General features: G+C 31.8%; 2 protein-coding genes across 2 annotated transcripts; both read right to left on the bottom strand.

Annotated features, from left to right (window-relative positions):
* Positions 1-1,993: 1,993 nt before the first annotated feature.
* On the bottom strand, positions 1,994-6,146 carry LOC111409656 (transcription factor HHO5-like). Its single transcript, XM_023039680.1, has 5 exons — positions 5,735-6,146; positions 5,404-5,633; positions 4,833-5,079; positions 3,092-3,168; positions 1,994-2,463 (listed from the first exon to the last, which is right to left on the bottom strand). The coding sequence occupies exons 1-5, from the start codon at positions 6,036-6,038 to the stop codon at positions 2,218-2,220; spliced, it is 1,104 nt and encodes a 367-aa protein (XP_022895448.1). The 5' UTR covers positions 6,039-6,146; the 3' UTR covers positions 1,994-2,217.
* Positions 6,147-10,438: 4,292 nt separating this feature from the next.
* Positions 10,439-14,674, bottom strand: LOC111409654 (transcription factor HHO5-like). The gene is made up of 5 exons (XM_023039679.1): positions 14,218-14,674; positions 13,963-14,129; positions 12,704-12,950; positions 11,129-11,205; positions 10,439-10,886 (listed from the first exon to the last, which is right to left on the bottom strand). Exons 1-5 carry the CDS (start codon positions 14,516-14,518, stop codon positions 10,638-10,640), a joined length of 1,041 nt encoding a protein of 346 aa, XP_022895447.1. The 5' UTR covers positions 14,519-14,674; the 3' UTR covers positions 10,439-10,637.
* Positions 14,675-15,619: the final 945 nt, after the last annotated feature.

Genomic DNA, 15,619 nt, shown 5'->3' with positions numbered 1-15,619 from the left:
ACGTTCGCTAGCATAAATTAACTAATAACTTTTTGAAACAAAGAAATACACAATAATATTAAAAATATCAAAAGATTTCACAGTTGTTCTTTAGAGATTTACATACTTTGAAAAACGTCGTATAATGATATCATTTTTAACTTTATGAAATATATCTTTTTTCTTTTTATAATATAATATCATTCATCCATTAATCTACAATTCTGTTGCACAGTCAAATCTTCATAATATTTATTGCAAAAAAGACTCTTTATACTGTAGCAGTTGCAACCACAAGAATAAATGCTAAAATCACAAGCTTTCAACACTATCAACTTGGCCAAAAGATCACCAAGAACTCGTAATTCTTCAAACTCTTTACTAGAGTGTACATCAATGATTAAGTTTCTAGTTGATAATTAAGTGCCATTAGTTCTCTACACAAAAATCTTCTGGATAAAATTTAGCTAGGCGAATTAATCTTTCGACAAAATTTAGCTAGGCGAATTAATTTTTCCTTGTCGAAAGAGAAATGAATCACTTGGGCATAAACATGAAATGCAAAGAATTAGCTCAGTATTTACCTTACAAAATGATCAATTAACTCTTGAAGTCACATATTAATGATACATAAAATATATCCACATGATAGTGATACAAACTTGTCCTCTCTTCAACGTTACAATGCTCATTTCATAGTGAAAACCTGAAATTACAAACAGACCATTAATGTTTTGAAACATCAATTTTATACTCTTGAAAACAAGAATTGATTTGTTTCGATAAAGAGTTTCATCTATCGTCCCTCATCACTTGGAGTCATTTATATATATTCAAAAACCTAGGGTATTTCTTAATCTTTTCTTTGTAATGCCTTTAATAATTCGTTTGAAATTCCAAAGATATTTCTCATGAGATTTAGATTGAATGCAAACTGAGATTCTTCACATCCAACATATAATTTTCATTTTAAGGACATCAATTATAGTTGAAAAAAATATTTGAATCAAGTTCATAAAAGTACCATAGTGAGAGCCCCAATATGTATCACTAAAACGTTTTAGAGTAAACTTTTGATTAAGGCCATGTCCACTTGGTATTTCACAATCACTAAGTACTTCAAAAATTTTGGTTGCTTGTATTTCTCAAATAAGATCACATCTTTTAGCTGATGCTCAAACAATATTCAACACATAGCAATTAAATCAAAAAGTTTGCCAATGTATATGTGTTTCTTTGTTACGGATACGAGAGTTAATCGACATCAACTAAACAACAATGAATACAAAAGGCACCTATGAGCGTTCTCTTTCAAAATAATTGTTTTCAAACCTTTAAACTCACCTTGCATATTGTTAGCACCATTATTACCTTGTCCTCTTAATCTAGATATACTCCATGCATATTTATAGAAAGAATTTATCAATAGCATCCTTAAGTGATTGAGCCATGGTACTAGAAAACATGTTCAATACCCACAAAACATTCAACTACATGCCAAATTTGTTCACGCAAAATAATACACATTTGATCCTTTACTAAGATACCACAAGATTCGCCAACTAAAACTAAAAATGAAGAATTACTTATGTCTTTTGATAATAAAATCATTAATTTCAGCAGCAGCAACACTTACAATATCCATTTAAACATCAGGGAAAGTTAAATTGAGATTCTGTGGAGCATCTTTCATAGTAATAACTTTAATCTCGTCACTGTGATTGGCCAAAAGCTGCAAGATATTGTTAAGTGGAACTTGTTTGAACTTTTTGAAAAATTTGAAACTCTTATTGAAATTATTTATTTATTTCTTTTCTTTTCTTTTTTATTTAAATAGAATTGTAAATTCATCATTGTATTGGGCTTTAATGGAGGAAATGGACGTGAGGACCCAATAATTAAAACGATAGAGTTTTTGCACTAATTACTCATTTTACTTTATCAAAAGATGGTTCAGTAGATGTCAATTTAAGAAACTAAAATCTTTAAATAAGATAGAAGGTTAGCAGCCTCTCTATTAAAACATGCCTTAAAACACATAAGAGAAAAGTCGGCACCTTTAGCAGCAAGCAATATCAAAGTTGAAACTGAAACTAAAATCTTGACTAATGCCATTTGATCATATCCAATGCTGCATACAAAGATGCAATATCCGTATAGGACTATATTATTTGTAATATGTATGTATTCTGATTCTCCTATATAAGTATCTGCAAAATTAAGGGTTATGACTGCCTACTATTGTTCTTCAACTGGCTTTTGAAGCGGAGCCTTCCAATTATGACTTTCTGACTTATCATCATCTTCTTCCATGCTGTTTCGACCTGTGGCTGAGAGCCCTTTAGGAGACCCTCCCGGACGCAGAGGGCCCTGTGGGGAGCCAGATTGTGCAGCATTAGCCTTGCATTGATCTTGTGTTAACCGCGAGCAACTCGACACATCAGGCGACAAAGTAGGAAGCTTACGGATATGAAGCCTGTATTTCTGAAATCACATACACATTTTCATCATACCCAGTGGTGGATACAGACATTTGAAGTTAATGGAGCACGATCAAACTTATTAAAAAGTTATTAAAAAATTATGTATACTACATGAACACATATATGTGATAATTGTCATAGATTCACAAATCTCATATGATAAATAACAATTCTCAAAGAATTCAAAATAATCTCACATATATGATGAATAACAATTTTCAAAGAATTTTCAAGTTAAATATCGTAAATGACAAAATAATATCAACTCTCACTCTCTCAATTGTTCGATCATCGCTATAACTATATTCTAATAAAAAAATCCAACTACCATTACTGCCCAAATTTGATTTTTGGCTCTAATACCAATAAATAAATAAAAATTCTTGAAAGTTGGTGGGTCACTTGACCCACCAGGACCATTGGTAGGTCCACCAGTGATCATACCCCCAAATTCATTGTAAATAAAACTTGGATCATGTTTGGTTAGATGAGAATGTAAGTAAATTATTTCGACATTAAAACTAAAGGTACTTTCAAAATAAGTAACTTTTTTCACATAAAGGTAAAGATACAAAGTTCACCTGGTAACCAGAAATGTGAAGCAAAACGGAATGAGTTTGATAGTATACCTGCAAATGGCTTTTTACTTCACCATTGGTCAGGCCATCTACTTTCATGTGTTCTCTTATTTGCTTTGGTGTAGCCACTGGGAAAAACATAAACCCACAATTAAAATCTATTAAAAAGACTATTTGATGGAGCTTGCTACTCCAAATTACTCAAAACGTCATTCTCAAGCAGTTTTAAGAGAAGATCAATGTATATATTTTTTATGAAAATTGATGCCACTCATGCACCATTACACTATATTTTTCTCCTGGTGTTTGACATAAGTTTTTCTGATTTTAAGATAATATCTAAGAGGTGGTCTAAATTAAAAATCCTAAACTTTGGAATTTCTTGAATTAGCTAAACTTAAGAATACGGAATGCTAGGTAGCTTGTTTGGTAGGCAACAGTTGGACTCCATAAGGGTAAGTCAAGAATTTAAAATCTTTTTTATTGCATCGTCAAATTTAGTTTTGTGCACCAAACATTCATTTACGATGTGTTTTTGTTACGTAGGGTTAGTCAAGATGGGAAGAGGATGTTAAGATTTTTTATTTTTTATTTTTTATTTTTGAATATTGTCATACATTCATTCCACTTTACAAACCATCCATTGACATGCATACTTCTCTATTTATTTATAGATTCCACTATTTGCAAGCTCCAACACGAGCAGAGGTGCAATCAACAAAATTTCTATGAAACAATTCACTTAAGTGCGGTAGGAAAAAGAAACAAATTAAAATCTCAACTATTGTCTTATCCAGTCTAATCTCGTATTGCATACCAAACATAACCTATTGGGTGTTGAAGAATACCACACAATAAAAGTGAACAGTGTTATAATCTATTTTTCTTCCGTGTTTGTTTCTACATTGCACTACTTGCAAACCTCAACTCAATAGAAGTGCAATAAAAAAATTTCAATGCAAGCATATCACTTCAGACCATTAAGAATGAAAATGAAACTTAATATCTTGTAAATTGTACATTTCAGTTCAGTCCATCATTGCACACCAAACATGACCTTAAGACGCATTTTGTTACACTTAATTTTATATTTCTTTCTTATATTGTATGCCATTATTTAGTCGCCTCAACCAAACAATTCAAAAATGCATATACTTCCCTATTTATTTTTAGATTGTAGAGTTTGCAAGCTACAATCATCATAGAAAGTGCAACCAAAAAGTTTTCTATGAAACAAAGAATTTCATCTTATTATAGGCTAACATTATCTAACCACCTCAACTCCTTATGTATCAATAATCTCTTTTAAAAGTTTAAGCCATTAGTGAGCTCCGAGGAGGAAGGGATACTATTTTAGCAATCGAGTCCCGAGAACATGTTTTTGGTAAATAGTCACCCGAGTCTGGTCATTGTGACCTCCTTTGTGAGGAGGCACCCTTTCTCCTGGCAACAAATCATGAAATCTTGGTGATTTATTCTATCCAATGAATAGAGAGTCTGCTTTAAAATCATCCAGAGAAGTCATGGGTATTCATCTAAATAGTGTTGTCGACACATTCAATCATCTGAAGGCTGAGTTTGTTTTTTGATCACACGTCTAAAACGTGCACAATTTTTTTAAAAATGAGTAATGGGGAGATTTGAAACCGTAGACATTGAGGCCACGTTAACCATCACATCTAAAACCATAATCTATTGAAGAGAAGCCACATGTATTATTTATATGTTGTCTTTGATAACCTCCGACCGAAACAAAAGGATAAAGGACAATATAACAGATAAGTGTAATCACCTAGTGCACCGCCGAGCTGACGGAGTGCGCTGACAAATATCTTGTGCAACTCAGGGGACCAACACCTCCTATGTTTCTTCTGCAGTTGGTGCTGCTGTTGTGCCCTACAATTACCAGAAATGGACAGGGATAGACTGTGAACTGGCATAATCATCCCCTTCTCTTCTTCAACAGTTCCATGACATGTTTTCTGAAATGGAACAAATTTGTTCTCCTTTCCTTTGCCATTCTCTTCTTGGTTAGATGTCTGCAATCAAATATTACATTACAAAAAGTTTGCTTAAATTTTTATTTTTTTTTTTATTTTTTTTAACGAAAAAAAAAAAAAAAAAAAAAGAAAGGAGTAAACCAGCTCTTATGGTAATTTATTGTTTTTTCATCTTTATTCGACATGTGATTTTACTTTTTATAGAACTCATAACCTTTATGTTATCAAGTCGAATCACCTCATCTAAAGCTTAAACTTGTAAAGAAAATACAAATTTATTTGTAAATTGTCATTCAATGATTATTTCTTTAGAAACACAGATTATATTATATAAATAACAAAAGAACAGTGAATAAATCTTACTAATTTTTGGTGCAAAATGGAATCTTGATTTCTGATATCAAAATTATTCCCATAGTGAACAGGGGTGCTCCACAGCTGAGCAGAACTCATCCATTTCTTCTTGTCAATACAATCATTTGACCTTTTTACCCCTCCATCTTCCTCATAATTACTCTTCAATGAAAACTCCATCACTGGCTCCACATCTTTTCCCTTCCACTGCAATCCCTCCTCCTTCAATATCTCAATTGCTACAAAAATCCAATAACCCACAAAAAATATTAACTAATTTTCTAAAAAAAATTAAATTAAATCTTTGAAAAAAATGCAAAAAAGAAAATTACAATTATACCATCCTTCAACAGGCTCATTGAGTAGGGAAGTTCACACTTGAAAGCATCAATTTTTGACATTTCTAGCTCCAATGCATGAACATAAAATTCCAGCTTCGATAATTTCTTGGAAAAATCATCGATGAATGAAACTTCTTTAAGAATTTCAGAAAATTTCCTTGGAACAGTAATTGAAAACACCATACTCAAATCATCATTCATTTTTAACTCTTTTTTCAAGATTCTTTTTTTCTTTTTCAAATCTTTTGCCTGTTTCTTGTAGATGTATTTGTTTGTGTTTGTGATCTTACACAAAGAAAACATGCATGGAGAGACGGCGGGGGTTGGTGGGGCGTCTAATTTATTGTTTGTTGAGACTTGAAAGGGGTGAAAAATGATAAAAAGGATTGAGGAAAAAGAAGGAAATGAATAGTGGGGACATGTGATCTGATTCTTCCAACAAAAAGTTGAGTTTGTTTTACAATTTCACACACATTCGGATTCCCCGTCGTATATTTCGGTTATTTGCAAAAAGAATCTTTTTACTGTCCAGTTTGGTTAAGCTTGAATTTTTTTTACTTATAAGTACATTTGAAAATAAATAAATATATTTTTTTTTGTGTTCAGTAGTGTAGTGGAGTGGAAAATAAGTAATTCTTTCCTAAATTTTAGGTAAGAGACCATCTTCTCTTAAAAACAAATGAAAGAAAATTAGTGTAGTTGTATATGTAGAAATGGATATATACTTATATAAACTTAGTCGAACACGTCATACGCTTGGAATCTTGTAAATTTTACTGAAATAGATTTCTATAACAAAATTAAGAGCCTGTTTGGGAGTAATTTTGAGAATTGATTTTTTGACCATTAGGAGAAAAGTGGGGTACACTCGTAAGAGAAAAAGTCAAATATGACGATTGGAATAATAAAATAACGGTCAAAAAATCAATTTTTGAAAGAAAAAATCACTTCCAAACAAGCTCTAAATATATTTGATCTAAGTTGGCCTTTCATTCCCACATAAAAATCATCCATGGTTTTCGAGGTATTATTGGGTTAGAACCCCCTGGACGTCTAGGGGATTGTCCAAGGGGCTTTAGCCTTGGTTTTCAGCCGATTCCTTGAAATATTAATATTTTAATATTACAAATGGAAAATTCATTAGTAATCTTTTATTTTTTAATATTATTTTTTACTTATATCGGTCCATTAAATTTTATTAATATACATTTCTTAAATAACGACTAACGAAAAACTCCATTTTTGATCTTAAGTTATTATTTTGTTTCTGTCAATAATATTTGTTCTTGTTGGTAATTTAAGTTTATGAATTGAAATATTTATTACATAAGGAAAAATCCATCTTTGATCCCACCATTCTTTAATGTGGAAATTACATGGAGACAGATTTGTTTTTACAAAAATCAGGCGATAATTTCACATTTTAATATTAATATAAATCAATCTATATGCTCATCCCTATCTCACCGACCCCCATCCAAGCCCTAATTATCACTTCTTCCTCTCCTGTCTCTCTCTACCCTCTCCCTCAAATTAGACCAACACCATAGTCGAAAGACCACTGCCGTTGCACTGTGCACATGGAAGATTTCCAATGTCATCATTGTCTTCAACAGATTATAAAAATCATCGAAGTAATTTTACAGAAATTTCAAACACTCCATTTTCTTTGTCTACCTCAACTCGAACTCATTCCCTCTTCGTAACGTTGTCGGTGCAGCGGCTGCTGTGAGCATCGTTATGCAGCGACACTTTGTTGCTCCACTACAGCGACGACTCTCTATTTGTTGGTTATTCGAATGGCGGTGGTGGTAGCGGTGTTGGTGGAGGTGGTTGTTTGTGCTGGCGGTAGTTTCAATATTTTGGAGTTGTTGCGGTTTTTGTTGGTGGTTTTTGATGGTGGTGGTTGTGGATTTGATTTTGTAGTGGTTGTAGTGATTTTGGATCTGATTTTGTGATGGTTTTACAACAATTTTGGGTTGGGTTTTTTTGTTGATGGTCGTGCTTGCTGCGGTGGTAAAGTGGCAGTGCTGGTGAGGCGATGATGATTTTGGCAGTGCTGGTGAGGTTATGTGGTGCTGCTGGTGGTAATAAATAATATGTAACTTAAAAGCGTGAAATTCCGATTAAATTTGTAATTGTGACTCACAATCTATTACGTTGTGATCAAGTAATTTAATAATTTATGATTGAGAAATAATTGTAATCAATTAATTTTATGATTTGTGAGAGTGAAATAAGTTGTAATTTATAAATTTTTAAATTTGTGATCGAAAAATAATTCGTGCCTTTTTAATTTGATTATTATGACATATAAAATTTGTGATCGAGAAATAATATGTGATTTATTAATTTGATAATTTATGACCAAGAAATAAATTGTAACCTATAAATTTTATGATTTAATAATATGTGATTTATTAATTTGATAATTTATGACCAAGAAATAAATTGTAACCTATAAATTTTATGATTTGTGATTGTGACGTCTATAATTGTGACTAGTATGTAAATATAATCATAAATTGTATGATATTGTGACCTTAATATATTTAACTAATAATTTTTTTAATTATTTATTAATTAATAGAATGGTGGCTATATTGTCACCACGTTTTTTATTTTATACATCACATTTTAATTACAGATAAACCCCTCAATCTTTGCTCGTTGTAACAATTATTTCCTTAATCTTTTTTCGTCGAATTGTTATCTTCACCTTCGATCGATAAGTACATCTTGTCCTTGATGATGATTTATATTAACATATTTTATTTTCATGTTTTGAAATAATAAAAAAAATATGATGAAAAATAAGGCGAAAATAGGTTGTTTTACGCCATTTCAACGGACTTTTGGATATAAAACTATTATCAAATACAAAATATGTTAATTAATGAAAAGTTTGAGAATAAGAATGATATGAAAAATCATTAAGGATTTAAATGTTATAATGAGCAAAGATTAAGAACCTTAAATGCAATTAAAATATCGTGTGAGCAATAAAAATTGTGGTGTGAATATTATTACCTTAATATAATTTAATTAAGACTTGATTTTTGATATAATAAACGTAATTTCTTAATTTTGGAATTGTATTTTGCAACCTTATATATGTCATGTTCCCTTCTTTAATTCTAACAGATAAAAAAATATATTATATTATATTATATTATTCAAGCCAATTAAGCTCAAATCGGTAACTCAATTGGATTAAGACTCAATTGAGTACACATATTTGATAGCATAGGTTCCTCAAACTTTTGTTATAGAGTTTTTTAATGGTCTTGTAGCTAGTTGATGGCGGTTTAACCCCCAGCTTCTCTTTCATTACTTTTTTCACGATGAGAGAACCGTATCTGCATAAGTCGAAGTGGTGGCCCCACTGAGCTGCACATTCATACGCAGTTAATCCGATAGTTGAGATATCATATATTCTATGAAATGCCGTTCTTGCTAAGGTTGTATGTTTTATTTCAACCTACTTAAGTCCAATCCATTTGGACCCTCCATCTAGTAGATCTTCACTTAGCTAGGATTCTGACTCTGTTCAAACAAACCAACATTTTTCGAGAGTATATTAAGGAATAAATCTCATATTTTTAAAACTAAAATATAAATCAACATATAAAATCCTGTACTTCTACTCTTAACAAACTCTAAGCTAGCACTTCCTAATCTCGTATCACGGTACCGCTCATCAACTCTCCACGAGGTACACAATCCTTGTTTGGGTTCCATTTTTCCAAAAATACATTCTTAACAACACATTCTTTCATAAATCAATATATAAAATCTTGTACTATATATTACTCTTAGCAAACTCTATGGCTAACGCTTCCTCATCTCGTACCACGTGACTCACTCATCAAGTCTCCATCATCAGTCGAGGTACACAATGTGCACAATTCCTATTTGGGCTCCATTTTCCCAAAAATACATTTTTCCGAAATATATTTTCAACCACATTCTTTCATAAAATAATATTACACGTAAACTCAAAACTTTTTTTATTTATTTTTATTTTTTAACCACATATTGTCCAAAAAAATAACTATTTCAAAATACATTTTCCTCCAAAATCTCATTTTAATGGAACCCAAATGGGTAGAATCTCTACTTCTAGAAGACTGATTCTCCCCTTTTAGAAGACTTGCCGACGGATTAGCACTCATAGATGATGCAGTTCCCCTATCTTATCTCCTTAATCACACCCTCAGTGGGCTTGTTACCTTTGTAAAACTTCTTGCAGCTGTAAGAGCACAAGACAAAGTGATAACTTTTGAGGAGCTTCCCTCAATGAAGCCACATCGGGCATATTAAGGAATATTCTTCCTTTGTTAAACCAAGCAAAGGAAGAATCCTCGTATCAAAGCAAGTAGTTCACAGTGATGTGTCTACATAATTAGCATCTCTAATCCTGATAATCATCAATGTAATTCTCCCCAGATCTTAGGAAAGTGTGGCCAGTTTATAATTCCTTGATCTGTATAAATTCAGTCGCAAACAGAAAATAATATAAAAGTTTCATTTACAAAAACCAACTAGTTTATATTATTCTATAGAATGCATAAATCAAAAATTTCCTATTTTTAATTTATCAAAGGTGTTATATGGTAGATGTAAATTTAAGAAACTAACATCTTTAAATAAGAAAGAAGGTTAGCAGCCTCTCTCTTAGAACATGCCTTAAAAAAAAGATAGGAGAAAAGTCGGCACCTATTAGAACCGAGCTATATTAAAGTTTAAACTGAAACTAAAATTGTTGACTAACTGTACCGTTAGATCATGTTCGATACTGCATACCAAGATGCACAATCCATATAGGACTGCATTATTTATAATATGTATGTATTATGATTCTCCTATATTAGTATCTGCTAAATTAGAGGTTATGACAGACTACTGTTGTTCCTCAACTGGCTTGTGAAGCAGACCCTTCCAACTATGGCTTTCTGACTTATCATCCTCTTCTTCCATGCTGTCGCGACCGGTGGCTGAGAGCCCTTTAGGTGACCCTCCCAGATGCAAAGGGCCTTGTGGTGAGCACGATTGTGCAACAATAGCCTTGCATTGATCTTGCGTTAGCCACGAGCAACTCGACAAATCAGTCGATGAAGTGGGAATTTTACGGATATGAAGCCTGTATTTCTGAAATTGCATATACATTCTCATAGTAGCCAACCCCAATTCATTGGTAAGACGTAGATCATGTATGGGTCATATGTGAAAGTAAGTTATTTATTTTGACACTAACACAAAATATACTTTCAAATTAAGTAACTTTTTTCACTTAAAAACCAAGAAAAAGTTATATATATAGACATTTTTAAAAGTGACTTCCCGTGAAAACCTGCAGCGTGAATCAAAATGGAATGAGTTTGATACCATACCTGCAAATGGCTTTTCACTTCATCGTTGGTGAGGCCATCTACATTCATGAGTTCTCTAATTTGCTTTGGTGTAGCCACTGAGAAAAGCATAAACCCACAATTAAAATCTATTAAAAAGACAATTTTGATAGAGAATGCTACTCCAAATTACACAAAGCTTCTTTCTCCTGTAGTTGCAAGAGAACAAATTTACGAAAATTAATACCGTTCATGCACCATTACATTCATATTTTTCTCCTGGTATTTGTCGTTATTTTAAGATAATCTCAAATAGATGATCCAAATTAGAAATCCAGAACTTGGAATTTCTTGACTTAAACAAAACTTAGGAATACGAAATACCGGGTAAAATGTTTTGGTAGACAGCAGTAAGACTATATAAAGGAAAGTCAAAAAAATTAAAATCTTATTTATTGAATCGTCAAATCTAGTGTCGTGCACCGAACAGGGGCGGACCCATTAAGGGCCCAGTGGGGGCGACTGCCCCCACTGAAATTTCAAATATCTTGAGAAAAATGTCAAGACAAATGCTAGGCATCTAGTCCAGTGGTTATTATTGCTTTAGATGTAGGAACTAGAAAGTCCTGAGTTCGAATCTCAAAATGCTCTTTTTATCATTCTTCTTGTGTTTTCATTTTGGCTCTTTCATTCTTTTGCTTTCACAGTTTATTTTACCTCTTTTTTTTTTTCGCCTCCACTGAAAAATAATCTCGGGTCCGCCCATGGCACCGAACATGCCTGCATGATATTTTTCTTGTCGATATTGTCATACATACATTCCATTTAACAATCCATTGACATGCATATATAGTTCTCTATTAATTCATTGATTACACTATTTGCAAGCTCCAACAACAACGGAGGTGTAGTTAAGAAAATTTTTAGGAAACAAATCACTTAAGACCACTGCAGTAGGAAAAACAAACAATGTTTAGTCCAATCTCGTATTGCATACCAAACATAACCTTAGAAGTGTGGAACAAAAACACAATAAAAGTGAACAATGTTTTCATCTATTTTTCTTCAGTGTTTATTTCTACATTGCACTACTTGCAAACCCCAAGATAATAGAAGTGCAATCAACAAAGTTTCAATGAAAGCTTATCAATTAAAACCATTAAGAATGAAAACGAAAACTCAAAATCTTATTAATTGTATATTCAGTTTTGTCTATCATTGCACACCAAACATGACCTAATGACGCATTTGGTTACACTGTAGTTTATTTCTCATTTTGTATTGCATGCAACTTTTAGTTGTCTCAATCATCTCTTCTAAAAGTTTAAAATGTTAGGGAGGAGTAATGTATATTCATTTAAATAGTGTCTTCAATGCATGCATTCACTCAGTTTAGTGTTTTATTTATTTATTTACTTTTTTTTATATTTTTAAATCGAAAATGTGATTTTTTTCGAAAATGAGTGACATCGACACTTGAACCCGCTCACTTTGATGCCACGTTAATCATCTCATCTGAAACCATAATTCATTGAAGAGAAGCCACATGTATTATTTAAATGTTGTCTTCGATAAACCCCGACCCTAAGAAAAGGATAAAAGGATAACGATAATCACCTTGTGCACCTCCAAGCTGATGGAGTGCGCTGACAAATCTCTTGTGCAACTCAGGGGACCAACACCTCCTTTGTTTCTTCTGCAGTTGGTGCTGCTGCTGTGCCCTACAATTGCCTGAAATGGACAGGGATAGACTATGAGCTGATATGGTCATCCCCTTCTCTTCTCCAACTGTTCCATTACATGGTTTCTGAAATGGAACAAATATGTGCTCCTTTCCATTACCATTCTCTTCTTTGTTATATGTCTGCAATCAAATATCACATTACAAAAATAAATAAGAGAATGCACAAACATTATTGTTGACTCTCTTATCTAAATGCTTATGCGTGCAGGCAGAGATGAGAATAATTTATTTGCTTAAATTGTCTTCAACACACCCACATGTATTTATTTTTCATTCAAGGTCTAACACGTGTATAAATTTTCATAAATTGATAATAATATGACTTGAATTCATTGAGCTTGAAGGTCCTATCTTAAAAGGTCGACCAAATTAAGAGTAGGCAAAGTCATTATATTTTTAATATTATTCATATTTAATCAACTTAGGATTTTACCCTTATCATGCCCTATGAGAAGGTGGTTCTTTTAGCAATACCAAAGTTTAACCATATTAAAAGCATCTTCAAGTAAAGAGTTAACTCTTAAAATCATGCTTGAAGAGACTCTTTAAATTAATATTTTAATTTATATCATAGGGGCTTAGGTTACTCGCTATTTGTAAAGAATATATTCTATCATTTAGAAAACATTTATTAATTTAGAGAGTAAAAATTTTGAAGTACTCCAATAAATTCTTTATATTTAACACTTAATTTATTACTTCCAAAAAATATTTATTATTTTTTTTCTATATTTTATTTAAGACTCTCTATAATTACATGTATTTAAAGTATTTTAATTTTCAACGTAGAAAAATAATAAAATAATCTAAAGAAAAACTTATTTAAAATAAAATATAGAGAAAAATAATAAATACTTTTTTACTCTCTAAATTTATAAATGCTTAATGATAGAATATGTTCTTTAAAAATAGAAAGTAACCTAAACCCTTACGATAGTTTATTGGTTTCCCATCTTTATTTAACATGCAATTTTACCGTTATCATAAATCACGACTTTTACATTATCATGTTGAACCACTTCATATAAAAGCCTAAAATTGTAGAGAAAATATAAATTTATTTGTCTATATTTTCATTCAATAATTATTTCTTTGAAAATACAGATTATATGGATGATGGAATAAATCTTACTAGTTTTTGGTGCAAAATGGAGTCTTGATTTCTGATATCAAAATAATTCCCATAGTGAACTGGGGTGCTCCACAGCTGAGCAGAACTCATCCAATTCTTCTTGTCAATCACTGGCTCCACATCTTTTCCCTTCCACTGCAAACCCTCCTCCTTCAATCTCTCAATCGCTACAAAAGATCAAAAACCCACAAAAATATTAACAAATTTTCGAAAAAAAAAGCATAAAAATGTTAAAAAAATAAATTATAATTATACCATCCTTTAACAGGCTCATGGAATGAGGAAGTTCACGCTTGAAAGCATCAATTTTTGTCATTTCTAGCTCCAGTGCATGAACATAAAATTCCAGCTTCGACGATTTCTTGGAAAAATCATCGATGAGTGAAACTTCTTTAAGAATTTCAGAAATTGTCTTCGTAACAGAATCTGAACATACCTTATTCGAATCATCACCCATTTTCACTCTTTTTTCAAGATTCTTTTTTTTTCCCTCGAATCTTTTGCCTATTTCTTGTAGATGTATTTGTGATCTTTCATTGCAATACCACATAAACATGCATGGACGTCTGATTTATGCGTGTTGAAACTTGAAAGGGTGAAAATCGAAAAAGGATTGAGGAAAAAGAAGAAATGAATAGTGGGGACATGTGATCTGATTCTTCCAACAAAAAGATTCGATTGTTTTACAGTTTCACAGCGTCGGATTCCACGTCGCTTATTTCGGTTATTTGCACAAAGAATCTTTTTGCTGTCCATGTTTGATTAAGCATGAACAAATTTACTTATAAGTAGATTTTAAAGTTTTTTATTTTTTTATTTTTGTGTGTGTGTGTGTGTGTGTTAGGAGGAGTTGAAAACAACTAATTTTTAAGCTTATTAATGACTATCTTCTCTTAAGAACAAATAAAAGTAAAAATGAAAATGTAATTATTTAAATTTAGTCGAACACGTTGTATACTTTATTGAAATAGATTTCGTAAAATGCTAAATTCAATCTAAGTTGGCCTTTCACTCTTATCCATCAGCCGTTCACGTATTTTACTACATAAGCAAGTTCAATGCTTCACAAAGAATTGAAAATTCCACCTTGAGACGGCGCTCAAGGCATGTTTCTATTTCGTCACTAACACATGCTAAAAGTATAAATAACATTATTCATAGTGAAAATTATCGACAATTGTTTTACGTGGCATACATGTGACGGTAACATGACTCTAAAAGTATATAGTTAAAGTGAGTCAGTTTTACTAATTTATCTTCAAAATACTTTCGAGAAAATATTTGCACTAGCTCAAAGATTTTCCAAAGGGTAGGCCAATGGAGTACATTTATCGATCGAATTAGTGGTAGCCGAGGAGAAAATTGTCTTTTGGATTGCAAAAAATAATTTCATAAGCGTGCACTTAATTTTGGATTAAGATAATCAGATTCATTATAATATTTTTGAGGTTAATCGTTAACAAACTTGAAAGGGAGTATTTTGTGTTCAATTTATACTATTTTAAGCTTTTCTAGCCCCTGTTTGGTAGTAATTTTTTATCCAAAAAAAATCAATTTTTTAACCGTTATTTCACTATTTCAACCGTCACTTTTTATTTCTTCACTTACAAGTGAGACATACTTTTCTCTTTAACAATCAAAAAATCAATTTCATTGT

The sequence above is a fragment of the Olea europaea genome, chromosome 14, assembly GCF_002742605.1.
Source record: "Olea europaea var. sylvestris chromosome 14, O_europaea_v1, whole genome shotgun sequence".
NCBI lineage: Eukaryota > Viridiplantae > Streptophyta > Magnoliopsida > Lamiales > Oleaceae > Olea > Olea europaea.
This window is presented reverse-complemented; position numbering and strand designations above follow the sequence as displayed.